Source organism: Juglans regia, chromosome 3 (assembly GCF_001411555.2).
Source record: "Juglans regia cultivar Chandler chromosome 3, Walnut 2.0, whole genome shotgun sequence".
Classification (NCBI taxonomy): Eukaryota; Viridiplantae; Streptophyta; class Magnoliopsida; order Fagales; family Juglandaceae; genus Juglans; species Juglans regia.
The window spans coordinates 17,687,934-17,711,685 of record NC_049903.1 but is presented as its reverse complement, the minus strand read 5'-3'; the positions used below and the strand labels follow the sequence as shown (position 1 = coordinate 17,711,685).

Genomic DNA, 23,752 nt, shown 5'->3' with positions numbered 1-23,752 from the left:
AATCATGGGCTTTATTCTATGCAATTAATGCCTTTTGAGAATCATCTCTTTGGTAATGAGTGCAGAGAATCATGGAATTTATTTTCTGTAATTAGTGTTGTGTAGCTACTACTATAAGTCTGTATATTTCTTAAAATAGAGTTGAGTCCTGTATATAACTACTCTGCAGAATCAATAGAAAGTGTGTTGAATCTTTCCATTCAAAAACTCCCAATACATGATCTTATTCTCTATAGTAACTACGATAGTTGTGTCTACCACAGACAACTGTTTGATGACTCTTTTATTTATTTGTTGCTTTATGTTTATGTCTCCCATCCCCTCCAATTGTTTTTTATTTTTGTTGATTCTAGTGATTTAGGTAGCTGATCTTAATGTCTCCTGGTTAATTACAATACAGATTGCAAAATACAAATCCCATTTCCATGGTATTACTCTTTTTCGTTTTCTTTCTGGCTTTGGTCATGAAGAGTGGTAAATAATGTGTAGGATAGTATTAGTGGTGAATAAGGACTGAAATTCAAAGACCGGATTAGTAAATTTTTTGGGTGATGTCCAACACAACACATAAGCAAATAATTACACAAAATCAATTAAAAAAAATTTACATTTTCAATACAAAGAAATCTTCCCCACCATTAAGAGACCTCCATCTCCTCAGACAACTTCCCATGGTGATCAGGCACTCCACCCCATCTCCCTCCCCACATCCCATGCCAATTAGAAGCATGACCAAAATAAAATCAAAATGAAAATCATTGTCTCAATATTTTAAAGAAAAAAGAGAGAGCAAGCCTGAGAAAAAAATAAAGGCAAAGAAGTTAGACATCCTTGGCAATAAGGTCGCCATTGACGAATTCTCTGTAGGCAGCAATAGGCCAACTGAAGCCTCTGAAGGCCAACCTCGAAGCCAACGGCACATCAATGATGATTTCCTTCTCCGTCGGCTTCTTTTCATCCCTTATTGCAATCAGGTAGCTGCGGCCAACCCACCCAATCCACCCCGCTATGTACAGAAACAGAAATCCCGGTGTTATGAACTCTCCCCAGTGCCTCTGATCACCGCTCACTATCAAATGGGGAAGCCCGTCCGACCCGCAGAGCAATCCCGCCTTTCCGTAGTTGTCGAACCTCCTCTTCGTCTTCTCTATCGTGGCTTTGATTGCCAGAGCCGGCGCGCTGTCCGGTGCGTACAACTTCAACGACGACTCCAGCTTCTTGATCTGTTGCTTCTCTCGTTTGGCGAACTGCTTGGACTCCTTGCATGGGGTCAGGCCGGCGATGTCAGCCATGGCGGGAACTGGGGCCGCAGAGAGAATGATGGAGGAGAGCGCGAGTGCAGCAGAGAAAGTCTGCAGTGGCGAAGTGCTGGTAATTTTCTCTGGGTTGGTGTTTTGAGAAGTCGAGCTGCAGAGTATCATAGGCCTCGATTTTGGGCTCGATGGAGAGCTCAACTTCGGCTTTAACATGGGTTTAGACAGATTTGTGGGAATCGTGAGAGACATTTTTATTGTTTATGTATTTTTTTTTTTAATGTTCTCTCACTATTTCCTCTGGATTTCTTCTGAGTCAGACTGAAGAAAGCAAAGGGTGTGGGAGTAGTGGGGAGAAAAGGTTTTTAGATTCTGTGAGGAAGAGACTGGTGGTGGAGTGAGAAGGATAGTGGATAAGGAAGAAGTAGTAAGGAAGCTGATTTGGATAGTTGCCATTGGTTGGCGGGGCTTTTTGGTTGGACCTTAATGGGATTGATCTATCTTACAAAGTTTGAGTGGATAAGAGAAATGAAGAATGTTTAACAAACAATACTTTTCACGCTCATGTTTTAAAATTAAGAATATTATTATAAAATATTATAAAAATATATTCATTTTATATCATGAATTGTGAAAAATATTTTGTGTATCATTACTCCAAATGAAATAACATTAATGAAAATATCTATTTTTTACTATTAAACTGCCACATGGGTTTAGTTTTTATCTTCTAGCCTATGGATAAAAAATTATAGGTATAAAATGTGAAAATAAATAATAACTAATGTATAATAATCATTTAAAAATATAAAAATTTCGAGAAAATTTCACTACAACTATTTAATAATTTCGTATACTTTTAACTAAGATGCAAAAAATAATAATAATTAAAAAAAAAAAAAAAGGAGTCCAAGTGTGACATACCAGTTTTGGTTTTAGGGTATATAAGTAATTTTTCTAGTAAAATTTTTATTTTAGAATTTATATTATTATGATTATAGTTTTATCAGAATTTATATTTACTTTATCTTTATATTTTCTATTGTAGTTGTTATTTAAGATTTGTTAGAGTTTCGTTTTAATAAGGATTTCTAAAGTGTATCAGATTACGTTTACTACGGTTTTGTTTTGAAATTTAAAGTTTAATTTTTCCTCTAGTCACCGAACCTCATCTCATTGTTAGCCTCTGTGTAAACACTTAAATCTCCAAAAACCCGTAAGTTCCTTGTTTCAAATTTGAAACCCTAACCTCAAACCCGTATATTTCTCAGTGATTTTCACTAACATCCCAGTGGACAACTCTGTTGCCGAGTATCTTCTACTCGTGCACGTCTCCACTCTCTTGCACGTGCACGTCTATGCTCTTCTAGGGTTTCTCTTATTTTTCTCTATCATTCTACCATTATAAAGCGTACTTACCCGTCCATGAAAGGAGAAACTTGTGAGCCGCGTGAATCTCCTGTTTCTGAAAATCCCCTTTTGCCAGAGTCTGTGCCGTCGCCCTTCTCCTCGGTAGTCATCTCAAGAGGCGCCGAACCCCTCTCTGACGACTCAGAAGCCGCCGACCTGCAGCCCCTGTCGAGCCACTCTTTTTTCGGTAAGGCCTCGACCACCACTAGCCTTTTCTCTCTCTCTCTCTTGTTTCGGTCTAGTAGTTCCTCTCTGTAACTCTCTATTTTTCTCTCTCACTCGATGCCGCACCACCATAGGGACACCCCCAGTAGCGTTGCCGATCACTCCCAGCCACCAGCACTGCCATCGCCTCTGCCCTCCCTCGGTGAGCCACCATCGCAGACCCTCTCACTCTCTCTCAACTCTCTGTTTTTCCTTTGTTGCCATGTTTTCGGATTCTTGAAAGAATCCGTAGGTCTTTTGGGCCGTTGGGTCCTAAGCCCTTGTGCGTATGATGGGCTCTTGTCTTATTATTATTATTATTATGGGCCAGAGTTTTGACTTTTTACAGATTATAATGATATTTAATTGAACTTATATTTCAAGTCAGACTTGATCTTATTTTATTTCAATAATTGTTTTAGTGATTTTTATTGAGTTTAATATTACTAGTTGAGTTTATTTTTATTAAATAAATATATTTAGTTAAAGGTTCATTTTAATAAAAATGTTTAAAGAATTGGAAATATGTTTTAAAGTATAATTTTAAGTCTAATATTTGAGTTAATATTTCCTTTGTCAATTTAGTAAGATTTTAATAAAATTTCTATGTTAAGAATTTAATGGAATTTATTAAGTTTCTTATAAGATTTAATAATTATGTTGAGAGATGAAACTTAGTTTAATAATTTAAATTTTTGTGAATTATTTTAAAATAGCTCGAGTATTTCTACTAATTTATAAATTAGTATTTTAAGTAATCTAAATACTAGGATTTATTGATTTTAGTGTTAAACAAAATATTTGTTTGACTATCTTTTAGAATTTCAAATTTAGTTAAGTAAGATATAGTATTTATTTATGTATTTCCAAACAATTTAGTGATAGTAATTTATTATATATAGGTCTCAAGTTACGAAGTATTATTCAAGAAGAAACGCATCGAGGTAAGTAATTTGATCATAAATTAGGATCATCACAGTTAGCTTATATGTATGTATTATTCAAGCCAATTCATTGACAGCCATTATTTATGAACCGCTCATGTCAAGTGCAAGCATGTCATCCAGCATAGCATACGATCATGTCATTCAGCAATCATGTTTAAATTCAGAAATTATGATTATGTATGTAATATGTCATGCATCTCATGTGTATAAAACACGTAAGCCATCTTAAATTTAAGTGTAAGATAAGTTCAGATCAGTTAATAAGATGGCCATTCAGATGCATGGTACCGATGCAGTTCAGTTTTAGGGTGGTGTGCAAGCCACGAACTCAGTCGTGGTCCACCATAGTATGCTAGAATACTATCAGCGATTCCCCTTGCTGTAGTGGGATGTGGAGCCGGTGCACAACCTTGCACACAAGGTTAAGTGTGTTGGCCAATCAGATAAGTCAGATAAATCAGTCAGTTAGTTCAGATAAATCAGTCATACATAGCATAAGCATCAGCATGAATAGTCATGAATTTTAAGCTCAGCATGAAAGTTCTTATGAAAATCTTATGTTTATTATATTTTCGTTGTGATAGATTTCTTACTGAGTCATCGACTCATTTTAATTTATTTTCATATTTTTTAACCACCGTGGTGAAGATGATGATTACAAACAGGCAGGCCAGGAATAGAATGAGCATTTTAGTTTTAGTTCAGGCTTTCTAAAATAAAACGTGTCTTTTATGACATAAATTTATTCAGTTTATTCCTTTAATGTTTTTAGAAGACAATTTTATTAGACCTTTTATTTCATAATAAATTAGTTCAGTTTATTTTTCAATTATGAAATTAGAGAATCTCTTGCCGGATTTATTTTCATGAAAAGTACGTGACACACCTAGCTTACGGGAAGAGGGTGTTACACCAAGGGTCGGTTCTTTGATGAATCCTTTTTTATTATTATTATTATTTCCAATTCAAATGATAATAAAGCTTGAAAATAATAGAAATAATATAAATGCAGTACTAGTCACGTGGATGTAACAAGTTGTGTCAAGGTAACCAGGATTCGAGACACTTAAAATTGCAGGTGTCTGATATAATTACTGACAGTCACATTAACTGACAAATAATATGTTCTCCAAAAATGTGGCAAAAACACTACATTCCTCATTCTTGAATAGCACGGTTTGTAAATTCTTCATGCTGAGACTACATTAAACGACACTGCCTCTTTTACTTTCTTAGCAGCCCTGCCGTCATGAAAATTGAAGCCATCCTCATCATCCCTTGATATCTTCTTGTACGACATATATTGGCTTGCATGATAATCCAAACCAAACACATACTAATATTTATAGGGTGAACTGACTGGTATCAGATCGTACTAACCTGGCAAGTACATAGAGCACCTTGCTTATCACTCACAAATTATTCTCCTGTGAATGCCTTCTGTGCTCCCGATCTGCATAACGACTCATCCTGTGTCCATCTTCTATGGAGTCATGGTGATAACTCGGTATGTAATCCTGCCGCTTCTTCCCCTCCAACTGCCTGTCCAGTGGGCTCCCAGCTTTTCTCTTACGGCTGTTCAACATAGGAGAAGCATCATCTAACATCTCTCCCTCTTCTGCATTCTCTACTTGCGATCCCCTTGATGACTGGCCCTTTATTGCCGAGTGGTTTCCCACTCCAACTTCCTCATGCTCCTTCCCATGATCTAAATTCTCAGATTTTGACCAGCTTTGCCTTCTATCCCGCTTGTTTTTCTCATCTTCTGCTGCCAATTCAACCCCGTCTTCTAGTTCCCTCTCAATGATATCATCCTCATCCATCACGTCTTTCTTCCGTGTAATTTCCCCACGAGACTTCCTTCTTTTCTCAAGTGCAGCCTTAAGCTTGTCCTTGTCAATCTTCATAGCTTCTTTGGGTGATTGGCCAAGGGGACCTTCCCGGAGCTCCAAATTTCGACCAACCATACTGCCGGACTTTCGTGAAGCATCATCATCCCTCCACTCTCCTGGTTCTGCAGTCTCATTCCTCCCATTATTCCTTTCTTGGTCTTCACCCCCAGGTCGCTCTGTCCCCACCTTGGATCTATTTGGAACTTCTCTGATGTTATCCTTTTGGGGAACATACTCAGGATGCTGAGCATCTTTAATTTCTACATCCACCTTGTGCTCAGTAATAACACTACCCATCTCCGCACTGCCATTTTCATTACCTTGATTTTGCAAACCTCTTGCCGGCAAGCCATAATTGTCACCAGATGAAAGATCTGACACTAGACGAGATGCAATCTGCTTTGAAACTTGTTCCTCGTTCATGGATGGAACTTTCGTCGGGCCCCGATGACTTGGCCCACTGCCAACACTTCCTTCAACTTCACTACCTTGGGATGGGGGCACTCGGTTTTGCTCATAGAGTTCCAGCATTTGATTACTAACTTCTGCAAGACAAAATGACCAAAATGATTTAAGAAAGTATTTAGAAATGAAAACAGAAAAACTACAACCCACCATTTGCACAGAAATACCCAGGGCAAATCATTCAGTGTATGCCACCCCCCTAAGGCTGAGACTTCTTCTCACCTTCATCAGGTAACAGAAGCCATCCCTTATCATTCTTTTTCCAGACTGCCCAACATTTTCATTTCAAAGGCACCATCTGAAGGAATGATGTAAGGGACAGCTAAAATCACCTGGTTTTGGTATATTTCCACTATTTTAGAAGGCAAAAAATCTACGAGTAAACAGAAAGCATTTGACCCACAAGGAGATCTAAAGGATGTCTCTTGAGTCCAAATAATTTCTACAACCAAACGAAGGGAAGGAGACCAACCCTCCAATTGACGTGGGGTGACATCAAATTCTTGCCACCAGACCTTCTCACCATCCGATGGAAGCTTCACTTTGAGGAACTTGGCAGCAAGGAAAATGGCACCTGCCGCAATGTGATGAGGCTTAAATTGCAGGCAGAGCGATGTTCTCAGACTGCAAGCCATTTTCCAGTGTGTGAAGAAGAGCAAGAGAAGTGAAACCATTGAACTGGAAGTTTTAAAACTTCAAAGAAAACATTGGGTCATACCCATCATTAACAAAATTCCATGCAACTTGAGCAAGGGCATTCTGAGCAACCTTGAACTTCTTTATAGCTTCAACAAGGGGCTTATAAGGGTGGTGAACATTGAGGTCAAAACCCAAAGTGGCAAGTACCACCCTCTCTCCAAGTAAAATTAGCTCTTTTTGTTGCTCATATACTTCCTGCATTATAGGGAGGGCAATGAGACACCAAGAAGAAAAATAATTTCAAATACCATAAAACAGGAAAAAGGATTTTTTTTTTTTTTTGGGGAGGGGGGGGGTGTTACGAACTAACAGGGGGTAGGAATATAGTTTACCCACAGCTCTTGATGAGTAAGTGAGAAAACTGAGCAAGAATTTATTTATTTTTATATGTAAATATAATAATAATAATAAATTGGAAGCAGGTGAAAAATTTTCAGATAGGCATGGACTGCAAAAATTTGGATACATGCGGACTGAACAATAATTTATTATGAAAAATTCTATACACCATACTATCATCCCATTAAGTATGATGTGGCACATTTATCACCATTAAATGATCATTTATTGCATGCTTCTTTATCATCTAATGGTGATTAATGTGCCACATGCTACTTAGTATGATTAAAATATGATGAGAGTGTGGTGTATAGCACTACTCATTTATTATTATGGCAGTTAAGCAATTTACCACCAAACCATACAATCTATTTGCAAGTGGACTGCAACTATGTACAGGCTCACTCCCTCCAATGCAGGGCTAACTTAGATTGACTCATCTAAAAATAAAAATGGTAGGTTTGAAAATGAAACTGAAGGGTGGGTCTTTCTGTCATCAAGAGAACAAGGACATAGGGGCAGAACTTTTACTTAAATGTGTGTGTGTGTGTGTGTGAGAGAGAGAGAGAGAGAGAGAGAGCACAAGAAATACCGGTAGTAACAACTCAACTAGGGAACATCAATTATCTTAAAAAAAAAAACAGAAAACTAGGGAACATCAATTTGAGGAACTATACAAAAAACTGGTGTAAGCACCATCAGTAAGTGAAGACCTTCTGTTTGATCCTCTGGGCTGCAGCCGGATCTTTTTTGTGAATTATCTCATAAGAGACGAGAATAACATCTTTAAGTGGACGAGGAGTTTCTTCAACCTTCCCAGCCAGGAACATACACACAGTTGCAATTGTCTGCAAGCATAATTAATGAAGTTACGCACAAAAACAGAATCACGAACACTTTAACTCAAACTCTTATTAGATTTTCTTAATTAATCTAATAAAAAATAAAGTTCTCACATAAATGTCCATAGGGGCAAGGAGCCAAGAAAGAGAACATTTTTATTATAGGTAATAAAACTAGACGTTAAACGCATGTAGAGTATCTGAATGCGTGAGCCTTGTTAAAAATTGAGGCAAATGCTAGAATCTTAAATCCAGATCACTATTGGCAGAGAAAGAGAACATTTAACCCAAGTCAAGCATACACACGTTATTCAAATATCAAGGAAGAGAAATATCTTAAGCAATAAAAACCAGAAATTGTCAATAAACTAAATATCACTTAGCCAAAACCTTTGTACTAATAAAATAACAATCAATTTGCATAAATGCAAAGTCTGGTTAAGTCTGTCAAATCTATCTAGAAAAAAAAAAAATTATCAAACCAGAATGTCACAGCGATGTTGATCACACTAGATGACTAAAGAAACAGGTGAACACCCTCAAAAATACAATAATGAATAACTTGATTGAGACAAGCATTTCTCAAACCATGTTTGCTTGCTTTTATCTTCGAGACAGTGCTTCAAGAATAATCATCACACATCAAGGGGCATTGGGATCAAACCATGGATCCCAGGATTCTTTAGTTTCATAAAAATAAAAATTGTGGAAAATTGAATGAAGGGGTCATTAAAAAAATTGATGGTATGGAATTGCAACAAGGAAGGGCCCTTCAAACCCACCCGTGGGGAGTAACCCCAGATACACAACCCCACTTGCCAAAGCCATGCATCAGTGTTATAAGTATACGATTGTATTAATAATAATAGGCTTAGCCCGAGTACTAAGAAGGTATACACGAGTTAACGCCTATCTAGGAAGAAGAAAAAGAAACAAGTCATGAAGGCCAAGGCCATTAAAATCTACAGCTATAGCCTATAAAAATAATATTCTAACAAAAAGTGATGTAAGTTCCTCTATAGAGCGTTCTTTGTCTTCAAACATCCGGTCATTTCGCTCCTGCCATGAGCACCAAAGGATGCAAATAGGTACCATTTTTCACAGTAATTTGCGGAGCCCCTCCTAGATTTGACCAACTGGCCAAGAACTCAACCATAATGGCGGGCATGACCCAAGCTAGCTCTAACCTGCAAAACACATCTTCCCATAGCGCTCTAGCAACCTCACAATGTAGTAGAAGATGATCCACAATCTCATCACTTTTTCTGCACATACAGCACCAGTCTACTATGATCACCCCCCATTTTCGTAAATCGTCCATCGTCAAAATCATACCCAAAGAGGCTGACCAGACAAAAAAAGCTGCTCTAGGAGGCGGCCTATTTTGCCAAATCCTCTTCCATGGGAATTGATTGTCTTGTAATTGTGTGAGAGACTTATAGAAAGAGCGAACTGAGAATATGCCTTTACCTATGGGTATCCACCACAATCTGTCAGCCCCTTGAAAGTTCGGTCTCATGGAGTATAGAAGACGAAAAAAATCCTCAAAGCTACCGATTTCCCAATCTTGGGTAGCCCTACTAAAGTTCACGTTCCACTAGACTTGATCTCCAGATATCACCATAACATCAGCCACTAAAGCTTCTTTTTCATAGGTCATCCTGAAAACTGAAGGGAATGAATCTTTAAAGACGTTATCACCACACCATAAGTCGCTTCAGAATTTAATTCTAGAACTATCTCCCAATATAAGTCTAGTGTGAGGGATAAAAACCCCCCACCCTCATCGAATATGCTTCCAAACTCCCCCATACCACTCCAACGAAAATCACAGTGCAATTTCTCAATCCGAGTCGCCACACTTGCAGGAATTGGGAATAGTTATAGGAAATACATTGGTAAATTAGACAAAGTGCTTTTGATTAAGGCGATCCGACCACCTTTCGACAAGTACAATCTCTTCCAACCAGCTAATCTACATTCAATCTTCTCAATCACTGTATTGCAAATCGATTTAGCCCCTGATGCTGCCTCCAACAGAAGACCAAGGTAATTCATGGGAAGAGAGGAAACCTTACATCCAAGAATGTTAGCCAATTGTAGGATATTGCAAACATTACCAACTAGCACCAACTCTGATTTGTCTAATTTCACTTTCAAACCAGATGTCACTTCAAAACAAAGTAAGAGAGCCCTCAATGCCTACATCTAATTTTGTTCTGCCTCACAAAAAATCAATATATCATTTGCAAATAATAAGTGAGAAATGTTAAGAGTACCCCTATTGGGGCCACCAACCAAGAAACCAATCACAAAACCACTATTAACCAAGGTCGAGATCATTCTGCTAAGCCTCCATAACTATGACAAATAAAAGTATAGACAAAGGATCCCTTTGTCTTAGGCCTCCCGAGTTGTTAAAGAAGCCAACTAGACCGCCATTTACTAACATTGCAAACTTCCCTATTGGGATGGACCATCTGATCCACGAACACCATCTCTCCCCAAATCCACCCCTCCCAAGCAAGTAAATTAAGAACTCTCAACTCACATGATCATAAGCTTTTTCCACATCTAATTAACATAAGATCCCCTTATTGCCATATTTTAATATACTGTCTAGGCATTCATTGGCAATGAGAACTGAGTCTAGAATTTGCCTACCCCTTACAAAAGTGTTTTGGGCTTTCAAAATGATCTTTCCCAACACCTCCCCTAAACGATTTGCAAGCACCTTGGATATGATCTTATACACCTCATTTACGAGGCTAATGGGTTCATAATCTTTCACTTCCGTTGCCCCTAGCTTCTTAGGGACAAGTGCAATAAAAGTGGAATTTAGGCTTTTTCCAAGTTTGCCAACGGAAAAAATTCTTGAAACACCTTCATAAAATCCTCCTTCACCACATCCCAACATGTTTGGAAAAATAACATAGAGAAACCATCAGGACCAGGTATTTTATCTTTAATCATTTTCCTCACCACACCATGAACCTCCACCTCCTCAAAGAGTCTCTCCAACCACGAAACACTCTGTGGATCTATGGATTCAAAAGCTAGTCCATCGAACTTTGGCGCCATCCCACATGTTCAGTAAGTGTGTGTTCGAAAAAATCAACAACATGCTCTCAAATCACAGGAGCCTCTGTTTAGCCACGTTTATATTCAACATTTCAATGGTATTAGTTCTCCTATGAGAATTGGCCACTCTATGGAAGAACTTTTTACTTCGATCGCCTTCTTTCAACCACAATGCTCTAGATTTTTGGCGCCAAGAGATCTTTTCCAACAATATAACCCTTTCTAATTCTGACACTAATTATGCCTTCTGAGATGAATCTTCCAAGGAAAGGACCCGATCCTCCTGTATCCTTTCTAATTCTTGTAACTCTCCCAACATAGACTTCTTCCGGTCACCTATATTACCAAAGGACTGAGTATTCCAGAGCTTTAAATCTTGTCTCAAAGCTTTCAGTTTACCTGTCACAATGAAACTAGGAGTGCCATAAATCTGATATGAGGACCACCATTGGCCTAACCCTGTCCACAAAGCCTTCAGTTTTTAGCCACATATTTTAGAATTTAAAATACCAACGCCATCCTTGAATCCCACCACAATCCAGCAAGATAGGAAAGTGATCTAAACACATGCGAGGAAGCCTCTTTTGGCCCTTTTTGACATAGATCCGGATAGTGGCTTTCCCACCCTGATGAGACGAAAAATTTGTCCAATCTAGACCATGTATGGTGATTGGACCATGTAAATACTCCACCAATGGGAGGAAGATCCACCAATCCCAAATCGAAAATACACTCCAAAAATTCCATCATTGCAGGTCGCATCCTACTTTCTCCTGACCTTTTGCTTGGAAACCTTATAACATTAAAATCACCGCCTATGCATCATGATGTGTCCCACCAACTATGAACTCCTACTATTTCCTCCCATAGAAGTCTTCCATTGCTATCTGAGTTTGGCCCATAAATACTAGTGAATGCCCACAAAAAATTGTCTTCAAACATTCTTGAAGTAACATGCCTATGTAGTGCCCAATGAATTCCTCCATGCATCGGTTAATCAGGGGAAACTCCTAATGCGGAATTGAACTAGGATGTCTGAGTCTAAGGTTGTGTTTGGTTGTTGAACCAAACTCAACTCATCTCAACCCAATCATTGATGGGACCCACTACTTTTTCAACTTCCCAGAAAAAAGTTAAATTCATCTCAACCTACTTCATACGTTTCAGCCTAAAAAACTTAAATCCATCTCAATGGGACCCACAAAATACTATTATTTACAACTCAACTCATCTCATCTCATCTCATATCAACATCCAAACATAGCCTAAAGCTCATTGCAAGTCTACCCTTTGACAACTAGGCTACACCCTGACAGCTACCAAGCAAATAATAATATCTTATATGTACGAGTATATAAAAGAACAGCATGATTTCAAGCACGTGGACACCAAACCAGAAAAGAGGACAGAACACTGTTAAAGACTTAAACTAGTTTAAAAACTTGAATGATCTATATAACAGCAGAAATCCAGAACCTACTAGGAGTATTTAGTTTTTTACATGTGTGCCTACCACAACCCAAATAACAAGGCAGATATTGCTTGAGAAGATAAATAGACTGTGTCACAAAATAACAAAACAAAAAAGTTGAAACAGGAAACAGGAGAGAACCAGCGGGTACAATCCCCACGCAACCAACACCATAATATAACTTTCAAGAACAGCACCAAGCAATTAATGAGAACTGAGATATAACTTCCATTCAAGAAACTCAATGACCAATTCAATCCCTAATAAATGCAATGATAATGTGATACACTGCTCATCTTCAACTAGAGTGGTTGGCACTGAAGACCGGTTCATGGGATGCTGATGATAATGGGTTCAATGGCCTCAAGGCAATAAAGCCGATGACATGGCCAATCACCACCTTCACAAATCCAACAAATGGTCCAAAAGTCCGTAGGCATCTCATACATAACACGAGAGTTTATAAAGCAGTGTTTTTGGTTGTGAGAAAAAGAAAACTAGAGCTGTATTTTTGCGATACAGAATTTCAGTTCAAGATCATGCAGTTGCATATATCAGCGACTCTCAAGAAGGAGAACATCGTACATGCTCGGAAAAGGTGAATGAACCGTTCTCATAATGGTTGTTTTGGAGTTTGGAGTTTGCTGCCTCCAACCCACAGAAATTTCCATTGCCAATTTTTAATTTTTTTCCCCCAAGAGGAGAGAGATGGAGGATCAGAAGCAGTTAATGAGGATGTGAATTAAGTATGGGTATTATAGTTATGGATATGGGCATGCAGAGGTAGGCATGGTGAGGGAAATTTTGATGACAACTCACCGTTCAGGAGAACAGGTAGAAACATAGAAAATTGCAAATGTCGGCTAAACACAAACAACATGGTGATGAATATAAAATAATATTGAAGTTCTTTTAATGATAATTTATGTACTGAAAAGGGATTAGTGAGATTTGGTTTCTTCAGAGTTCAATGGTTGTTTGATGTTTGTCTACATTGTGTTTCTGTGGGTGGTTGTCTTTCTCAACTTGTTTTGAGCGTTTATTATGGGGGGTTTTAAAAGAGATGTAAATCGTAGAAAAAAAGAATGTAAACCCTGATAATTAAGAGCATTAGCATTTGATTAGCCATTCTATTATTCAAATGTTGACTAATATGTAGCTTTTTCACCTTTAGCTAATCATTCAAAACTTAAAGTCTACATTGGATTAGTCATCACACTCTCTATAATAATAAAATATTATTATTTTTTATTATTTATATTTTTTAATTAATTTTTATTTTATTTTTATAATCTTCAATAACCTCCAACAAATCATATTCATTTTTATTTTTACAATCTAATAATCTATAATATAATAATCTCATATGTATATAAATAGTAAAATCTCATATGAATAAAAATCTCATATCTATAATATAATAATCTCAAAAAATACTTTTAGACTTGCTATAGTTCTTTTCATATTTGAAAAGAATAATGATTTACTGTAACTTATAGTTTGGATGAAAACAATTTAGCTAATTCAATGTGGAGCAAATATGGATGATATTTGTTAAATTTGAAGATGAAAAGGCATTTGGCTAATCCAATGCCAATGCTCTTAATATAATATCCAAGTTTTCAAAATTATTAGTTTTAGATGTGAAGGATTTTTATTTAAGATGCTTCGCAATACAAATAACACCAATTAATAATGTAAAACTTAAATAATCATTGCTTTGAATTCTGAAATGTGCTTGCTGTCATTAGTATTTGTAACCAAACCCTGGTGAAAGTTCACCAACAAAAGTTTAAAATGACATTCTTTAACATCAGATATTATTGAGTTGAAACGAAAAAAGAGAACAAAAAATGAAATAAACAAAAGGGGTCAAAATCTAATGAAGAGAACTATTTTCCATGACCTGTATGTGTGGTAAATTTTAAGATGCCACTTTTAAGGAAGACTGGTCAGCACAACTTGTAGATAAAGACTTATCCAATACCACAAATATATACCGATACTGATTATATGATTCGAGTGGTCCGAACTGATGTTGCTAAAATCCAGGTTCAAAAGAGGATCATTGGGGATTACCAGAATCAAACCATGAAAATTCAAAACTGATGTGCACAACTCATCACAAAAGATTGATCTTAGTTTCACGTGAAAACATTACATAAAATACAATTATCAGACATGGTTCTTTGAACTTTTTAACATATTTGCTCCAATTAAAACTTAAACCACAACTTTGAATCTTCACCAAAAAAAATTGAACAGTCTCTTAACATAAGAAAAGAAGGAGAAAAGAAACAGGAGAAAAACACAAATATTAAATATGATCACCAAGTGCTACCTAGACAAAATGAAGAGAATGAAGACTTTATCTGCTAGGTTCTTATCTCTATCTGTTAGGTTCTTATCTCTATCTGTTAGGTTCTTATCTTTATCACTTCGTCTCTGTCATTGCAAGGCTACTTCAAGCCAAGTAGTCTCTGGAATAAAGTAGCTTTTGAATTAGTAAACATTGAGGTCCGGTTTGGATACATGGATGAGATACAAACTATCTTATCCCAGTTGTACGGTTGGCTTCATCCGTGTACCCAAACGCATGTTAGTTCAGTTTTTAAAAACTCATCTCATCTGTGTACTGTCTGACAGCCCATGTGCAGATATTCAAATTAAAAATTAACAATTCACGCCTTCCTCAGCTATTCGAATTAAAAATTCATAACATTAATGCACAAATAGATGTGCAGTAATTCGAATTAAAAATATTGGAGGAAAAAAGATATTCAAGTTTTTGAATAAATATAATTTTACATTACAATATTCAATTTTATTGGAATACATAATTATGGCACAAATATTTTGATTTCCTAATAGATAAAATAATCAGTAAGTCATAATTAAAATAATATATTTTCACAAAAAAAATTGATATTTTTGGGAGTATTGAATAGTTCAGCAGTTTGGGCTTTGGGGTTTTATTAGGAAATTCGAAACTAATAAATTGGGAAAAAAATATCTACCACACTTTTAATACATATAATTATCTATTACAATAATCAAAATTATTCTAATTTATAATTAGAATAAAAAATTTCGAATTTCTTATATATAGAAAAATAAATAGGTCATAATTAGAATAATATCTTTTTAACAAAGAAATTTTAATTTTTGGGAATAGAGAGTAATCTCTGCCAACAACAAAAAAAATATATAATTTGGGATTTAAATTTGTTTATAGATTTTTTAATTAATAATAAATAGTATTGTTTATTAATATATTCATAACTATTACACAATAATTATTAAATGATTTTCAATCATTGGTGGGACCCATCCCTTTATCAAATTCCAAAAAATAAAAACTATCCCATCTTATCTCACTGTCCAAACACATTTTTTTACAAACTACCTCATCTCATCTCATCTCATCTTAACTCAAAAATTTCACTACTATTCAAAATATCTCGTCTCATCTCATCTAAACTGCGTAACCAAACGAGGCTCGAGTGTGTTACTTCCTATTGGAGTCCTCGTTAGGCTATGGCATATTTATTCAACACTTATTTTATCGCTGAGATATCCATGGGAAGAACTATTGAGGCCTAATCACTTGAATAAGAGTTGGTTTTTTCACTATTTCTTATATTTAACATATTTTGTCCACAATATTTTATTCGTGTATTTGTTACTTCTTACTTTGTTTTTTTCCAGGTTTTTTATTTGCAGAGATGTTCTAGTGGGCACTAGTGCAGGGCTGCCGGTTGCATTTGCATTGGGATGTTGACTGAGACTTGAGCAGAAGTTGCTTCTTCTGTATTCTGAATTCTGGGAATGGGAATAGATTGTAATCTGTATATATAGGGTTTGTACTGCTGTGTATTTGTTATTTTGGTGGTGTAACCTGTTATTTGTTTAGTAAGATGTTGTGTACTTGCCATTTCAGTGCTGTAACTTGTTGAATACATGGTGTTGTAAGGCTGTAAGCTGTAACCTTTTAGTCTATTTGTTACATTTTCTCAATTTGTTCTATTTACTATAATTGTATCAAAAAAGTTAAAAATGGTCATGATAATCTGGCTTAACATGCTTGAGATTTGGCTTAAGAGGCCATAATTGGGCTTAAAAGGTGCAAAAATGGGCTATAAAAGCCCATAAATGGCTTTAAGAGCCGAACATGGCAAGGGCCTGGACATATACCAGGCCCACCCTGCCTGACTGTTGGGCAAATGCAGTTGGAGTGCCATAGGAGTAGTGGCGAGAGGCAAGGATCATATGGCCACACCGCTAGCACGAGGGCTGGGTGCAGGCAGGAGAAGGCAAAAGCTGCCCATATCCAATATAAAAACCACATCAAATTCCACAACCATGCTTAACCAACTTTTTTTTTAATAAGAAAGACTATGCTTAATACATCTTAAAATTGTATCATTGGAGAAAGCACATTAAGCCCCGGTTTGGATTGGAAACTTATCTCAACTCATCTTATCATTACAACTTTCTCAAATTCTCACACAAAATATAATAAACAATTCAACTTTTTCAAATCCCAAAACAATAATAATATTAAAAAATAATATTTTAACAATATTTTATTCTACTATTCACAAACCATCTCAACTCATCTTTGAATCCAAATGGAGCCTAAATCATTTATCACACAAGAAAACAAGGGATGGACTTCACAAAATAAGGAAACAATGAAATTCCTGATTTAACAATTGCTTGATCACGATTTTCCCATCTAACATCTCACTTTTGTTGGAAAATTAACCCGATTTTTTTGTTGAATAAGTAGATTTATGCCATACCCGTTTTCGAAAATATTTTTGTACCAAATATCAAAGAATATAATGTTCTGCACATCAATGATTATTTGGAGTATGCTGAGCATGTTTCAAAATAAATGTTGGAGAAGCTTTGAAATCCACATTACACTACAAGTCATTTACACTCATGTGATCTATCATTCAATCATAAACCAAGTTAAACAAAGACTAAAGCACAACAAACTCCAATATAATATCCATAGCAAAGAGTAAAGAAAACCTACCCTTCTGTCATTCTTGGCGTGTGATTGACGAAGGAAAAACCGATGACAAAATATTATTGCTGTAGCAATGGTTACCTGGGGCCTGCATTGTGAAGTTCAGATCAACATGTCACTCTGGGCACGTTTTAACAAAGAACATTCTGAAATTAGTTTTTGGACTTTTTTTATATAGTTAAAGAATTTACCAACGGGACTACCTAACAAAAACAATCACCAGATGATCCATTCATATTTCATATACTAACTTCTGTTAGCCTTATAAGAATTTCTCACCGTAGGTTACAATTGTTGAAGGTGGACAATGGCACAGATGATTTGAATAATTTACATGAAAATGCATTAACTAAATCAATCTAAACAACTTTTTTTTTTATCACAGATTTCACTAGTACAATCTTAAGTATATAAGAAAATCTGAAAACCCCAAGGTGGGGCCCAAGTGGTAAAGGCCTTGGCTTAGGGGTATCACTCCCTTCAAGGTCCAAGGTTCAACACTTCATGAGTACAAACAATTCTTTGGGGCCACACCCCTTGGTGGAAAGCCAGCGATTTAACCAGTTTCATCTAGGGAAACTTCCGAGGGTGCGGTGCACAGGACCAAAGTTTACTCTACGGGGTGGGTCCAAAGGGCCCTACCTTGGAGAGGTTCCCCGACATTAAAATAATAATTATTAAAAAACAAATCTTAAATTAAGCTACAATGAACATTGCCTAGAAAATGTGTCCAATCATAAAAATGAAGGCAGATGCAAATTTATTGTTAAGCTCACAATCATTACAATTTCAGTTATTACACTCCCCACCATGTCCACATGATACAAAGTGGGGCTTTGTTCCAAATCTTTGCAATCAGCATTATGGTCAAACCACCTTTTCCAACAATATGGTATCTTGCCAATTTCTATGCATAAACATTTTTCTCCAAAAAGTCATGGCATCCACGACCACAGATTCTTGATACTGACAATTTAGGAAGAGGTACTCTATTGTGTAACTATCTTTTTTTTTGGTAAGACAAAGGGCCTAGGTGTAGTATACAAGATGTATAAAAGAGACATGCAGAAAAAAAGAAAGAAAGCATTAATGTCTAAATTACAAAGTTTTAAGAATCACGTAGGCAAAGCCTACTGGTTAAATGGTGGGCTTGGGATGGGTTGTAGACATAGACAAACTCAGTTCCATTCAACGAGTTCCCTTGAATTACTTGAGACACAATTCAAAGGGTAGACCATGTATCTGGGTTTACTCCCCGTGGGTGGATTCGTAGGGCCTTGCCTTGGAGGATTTCCATACCATTAGAAAAATGTTCTAAGAAACCCAACGTGGAGAAAGAAGCAAAACCGATTACCATTCCCAATCAAATAAGCGATCTTCTAAATAATGACTTCAAGCATTTAGACTTTAGCTGCATCAAAAGTCCTAGCATTTTCATCCCACTAAATACTCCAAATCAAGAATAAAGGTATAGACTTTCACACATCAATACTTTGATATCTTTTGAAGCATTCTCCCCAACATGCCAAAAGCTCTCTCACTGAATAACAAAACCCAAGATCCCAAATAACGAGAATACTCACAACGAAAACTCCCTAGCACTAGGATGCCTCTGTTCAAGACTCGCACTTCTTGGTGGCCGACTGGAACTTAGTTGGAAAACTCAAAAGCTCTGGCTCAAGCTATGCTATGGCCCTTTGTGCAGCGGCATTTGCTTGCACAATTAATTGAGCAAGGCAAGGGAAAAAGAAGTTGTCCCCTCTTCTCTAATAACCTGTCGCCAGTCATAGAGTGCTCTGTCCGCTTCCCCATATGTAGAAAAGGAGGGAGTAGGGAAGGAAGAACAACCGTTTGACTTTGACACATGAGGTGGCAGCTTTGACTAGGTAACATAATGGAAATGTATTGGATTGCAAATTCTAGAATAACGGTTCGACCCCGTCCTTGGCCTCGGGGAGTGGCAAGCAGCACGGAACTTTAATTAATCAAATGGCATAAGGGGGCTTTCATATACTTTTAGTACAGTGGGGAGAGGGCGCTTTGAAATATAACACCAAGAAAAACTGACTTTCTTGCAGATGTATTAGTCATATGATGCTTTTACTAAATGGAAAATATTAACCTCTTCCATCACGCCAACTGTTCATTTGTTACTACTAATTACCATAAACTTTCTTCTTTGCAGTTTACAAGCTCTTCAAAATAAGTGGACCTTGATAACGATGGAAATTGGTGTAAGAGTTGTAACCTAAAGAAGAGTCATGGAGTTATTTGATCCAAGTTGGACAGATACCAACCTAGATAAGAAAGTGGTTCAGGTGATGAAATAACAACATAAAAGCTTTTTCTCATCAGACAGCGGCAGAAATACATATATCTCATATATCATGAATGCACTTTTCAGATGAATGCTGAGCCTTTGTCCACAGAGATCCAACTTACAACATCCCTTATATGAAAAATTACCATCATCAAAAGAAGAAAAGTCAATATTCTCACCAATGAAAATGCTAATGGTTCTAAAGAAATATATTCCATCAGTGAGCTGACTAAATTGAAACATATAGAACCTTATATAAAAAATAAACTAAAGCTGCTCATACTTGTCTTTCTTCTTCCAGAATTTCTTTTACTTTTTACTTTTACGATTAGATGGAATTATAGTATACTCCGTGTAAGTGGGTGATGCCTTTCTGCCCATCAGTAAAATTCTAACTTATCAAAAAAATAACAGCTTTGACGATGAACATCCACTCTACTTGCTCGCACATCTAATAGCAGTCTACGATAGAACATCATTTAAAACATGAACAGTGCAGATAAACATGCAATTCATTTTCAACCATAAAGAAGCTCCATGTATGTAGAACACTTATCTATTATTTTAGTGCAACACAAGCATAAGGTAAGAACTCCCATTTTATTTTTCCTTTGATGATTTAACAGAAAACTCAAACCAAAATCAGATTTAATATCTGAAACAACCGGAAGTGTTGAAAGAACAAGGAAATATTTGGTAATTATGGACTCACACTTTTAGCCTCATGCCCAAATCCTGCAAAAATGTGCAGTACGACTTGCGTAAATATGTTTCTTTCTTCAGGTCAGTCCCATCTCTTCTTGAAGGGGAATTTTCTTCAATTTCCTTTCTTGACAAATACCAGCGACCAACTTCCTCTTGCCTGTCTAGAGAATTTCTTGAAGACCCACCATCAGACGTGCCATGATGAGATGACTCCCCAGGTAAAATTCCAGCCATGTGTATCCCCAAAAAGTACGAAATAATGGACAAAAATACGTCTACTACAGCAAGAAAAGGTCCTTTTCCAGCACGAAACAAACAGATCGATCAGAAATTAAACACCACCTGAATATGATGTACTAAAGTGATCAAAAACAAAATAAAAATCAAACAAATATAGAATACTCAAATTAGTTAAGACTTAAAAAATTGGCAGAACACACTCTAAGTCATCATGACAATGCAAACCTTTTTTTTTTTTTTATAAGTTCAAGACAATGCAAATCCTTTGGACAGTACACATCAATATGAAAAGCTCTTTTGATAAGTATGGCCTTATAAAAAGAAACAAAACAAAACTTTATCAAAGGATATTTAAAATTTGGAAACTAAAGCCATAAGTAGTTATTAATTGTACACCACTACATCATCTTTGCCATTAAGTCATAACCATTACAGCCTTGACCTAAATGCAGACCATCAACAAAAAGTATAAACCCGCAAATTTGACAATCAGCTTTTCTATGATCACTAGCGGTTTTTTTTCTTCTCGGCCTACTATCATTTTCAATACTGAAGAAATAAAATTACGAAAAGCATGTTACATGCTTTTTTTTTTGGATAAGTGAAAAGCATGTTACATGTTATGGAATAATTCCAAAAATCATCAAGGCCTCAGTGTGAAATGCTATGAAAAGCATTAATGACATAAAAATCACCAAAACAGGAATGCTTAAAATCTCAATCGAACATAAAGTTCACAACAGATAAAATATATTACCATTGTATAATAAATTGGATATAAACTGACTTTAAATGCATAAATACAGAAATAATTATATCTCAGAGTCCACACAATCTTGGACACACAATAGGTTTGATAAGAATGTGTATCAAAGTTACTTGGAACTCACCTACCTATCAAGTGAAACATGTCAAATCCTACTGCCAAGCTTCTTTAAATGATTTTAACATCATGATAATCCAAGTTCCTCCATGAATCCATCCCCAATCAAACCATTAAAGTCTTTCATGACTAAAATATTCAATAGTGACAAGAAGTTGATGGAAATATCATAGTCCACGTTATATCCCTTCTGATAAACACCTAAAACAAACCAAGCCATTCGGATCATCATGCAAGGGAAGCATCAAGCATGTAAAAATGTAGATTTCATGACTAATTAAGCACGGAATTCAAAAAACGGGTCGTGAATTTAGGTCATATTTATTCTCCTAAATGAATGATTGGTGTATCACACGGTGAATTAAAACTGGTAAAATATACAAGCCTCGAGTAGAGAACAGCAGACTAAACACGGAGTTCACAACAAATGAGCTCTGTGTGGAGTGTCAATTCACTTTAACAACGCCAGTTATACAATAAATAAATAAAACAAAAAATAAACTTGTGAAAACCTCGAGAACTCACACCTAACCAAGTTCTGGGGCAAAAACCTAAAACTATAATTTCAATGTCAAAGAAGGGGGAAATTATTGGAACCGAAAATAAAACAAAAAGCTCTCATTATGGACAACCTACGGCACACATACAAACCTAATATGCACTTTTCATGTTTAGAAAAAAACGCACAATATTATACAAACCCACGTAATATAAAACATACCCATCAAGACCTAACTAACGCAAACCTCACCCAATTCCCTAGGGAGTCCTCCGACGAAACCCACTCGAAAATTAAATTGGAACCAGAACGCATAAAATCCCGCTTCTTTGCGAACCTAAATAGAACTAAATCTCCCAAATCGAGATCGAGAGGCACTAAAGCAGTTTTTTTTTTTTTTTTTTTGAATGGCCGAAAAAGAGAGAAGGAAGAAGAACATAATAAAAGAAGAAAACCTAACAGGGTTTTAGAAAAGAAAAAAATGAAGAACAAAGAAGAAGAAGAAGAAGAAGAAGAGAGAATGAGGGCGCACCAGGCTGAACAGTAAGCGCGGTGCGGCTGCTGCTGTATGCTGTCGCTGCTGCGCTTCGCTTCGCGTGTCGCAAGATGCCTTTTTCTTTTGCTCTTTATGGGGGGAGCTGAGAGCAAAGGCTCAATTAAAGGAGGAAAAAATAAAAAAAGTCTTTTTCTTACGAGGCTACTAGTTGTTTAAAATTACTCCTCGGCTCCTCAAAATAATGAGATTATAATATATTAATATTTGAGGTTTATTTTGAGAAATATTGTAAAAATATATAAAAATAAATTTATAAATTAACGTAATTATATCTCAAGTATAAAATAGATAAACAATATAATATAATAGACAGTATAACCGGTCATATGCATGATAACAGATAGAGCAGGCAGTATAACTGACCATATGCATGAGGAAATAAATAATATAAGAGAGATATATAAAATAAACTTTTTCATTAAAAACATAATACTTATAAAGAGACTAATTCTCAAAGGAGTTGAAGGTTGAAGACATTGGAAAAAAGGATTAGGAGATGAAGTGAGAAGGAAGGACTGGACGGATAGAGAGGTTTGAGCGAGAGAGGAAGGGATTTCAGATCAGGAATTCTGAATGCCCTTCTTTCCTCATGAAGCCCTTTATATAGACACTTAAACAGTAAGTCTAATAATACATGAACAGTACTAGCCGACACTAAAAATAAGAACAGTATCAGCTGATGCTAAAAACAAATACAGTACAGCTGACACTAAAAACAAACACAGTACAAAACAAGTAAACTTGTATGTACACAAACAATAATAATCTTCTGAAGGGATAATATCTCTGACAACTTCCGACTATCTTGCTGATTAATCGAAAAGTAATAATCTTTTGGAGTCACATATTCTGAGGATCGTAATTTGCTAATTCAAGTTCAAATGGGTCTTGAGAATCCATCAGTT

General features: G+C 36.2%; 2 protein-coding genes across 7 annotated transcripts; both read right to left on the bottom strand.

Annotated features, from left to right (window-relative positions):
* Nucleotides 1-496: 496 nt before the first annotated feature.
* Nucleotides 497-1,639, bottom strand: LOC108982326 (photosystem I reaction center subunit III, chloroplastic-like). The gene has a single exon (XM_035688966.1). The coding sequence runs from the start codon at nt 1,503-1,505 to the stop codon at nt 822-824; it is 684 nt and encodes a 227-aa protein (XP_035544859.1). The 5' UTR covers nt 1,506-1,639; the 3' UTR covers nt 497-821.
* A 3,202-nt stretch (nt 1,640-4,841) lies between these two features.
* LOC108982325 (cyclin-T1-5-like) lies at nt 4,842-22,974 on the bottom strand. 6 transcript variants are annotated; one of them, XM_035688513.1, is made up of 8 exons: nt 22,824-22,933; nt 21,800-21,993; nt 20,677-21,011; nt 17,651-17,732; nt 7,923-8,057; nt 6,890-7,065; nt 6,644-6,795; nt 4,842-6,251 (listed from the first exon to the last, which is right to left on the bottom strand). In XM_035688513.1, exons 3-8 carry the CDS (start codon nt 20,901-20,903, stop codon nt 5,227-5,229), a joined length of 1,797 nt encoding a protein of 598 aa, XP_035544406.1. In that variant the 5' UTR covers nt 20,904-21,011; nt 21,800-21,993; nt 22,824-22,933; the 3' UTR covers nt 4,842-5,226. The 6 variants fall into 6 exon arrangements, with proteins under 6 accessions (XP_035544406.1, XP_035544405.1, XP_035544407.1 ...); XM_035688512.1 differs by having other exon boundaries at nt 20,677-20,965; XM_035688514.1 differs by having other exon boundaries at nt 21,804-21,993.
* Nucleotides 22,975-23,752: the final 778 nt, after the last annotated feature.

Coding starts and splice junctions, on each gene's coding strand:
- LOC108982326 (XM_035688966.1), bottom strand. CDS start 1,505: ATGTCTCTCACGATTCCCACAAATCTGTCTAAACCCATGTTAAAGCCG.
- LOC108982325 (XM_035688511.1), bottom strand. Junction 17,733..20,676: donor TTGGGCATGAGGCTAAAAGT/GTGAGTCCATAA, acceptor TTCACAATGCAG/GCCCCAGGTAACCATTGCTA. Junction 6,796..6,889: donor TGGAATTTTGTTAATGATGG/GTATGACCCAAT, acceptor AATGGCTTGCAG/TCTGAGAACATCGCTCTGCC.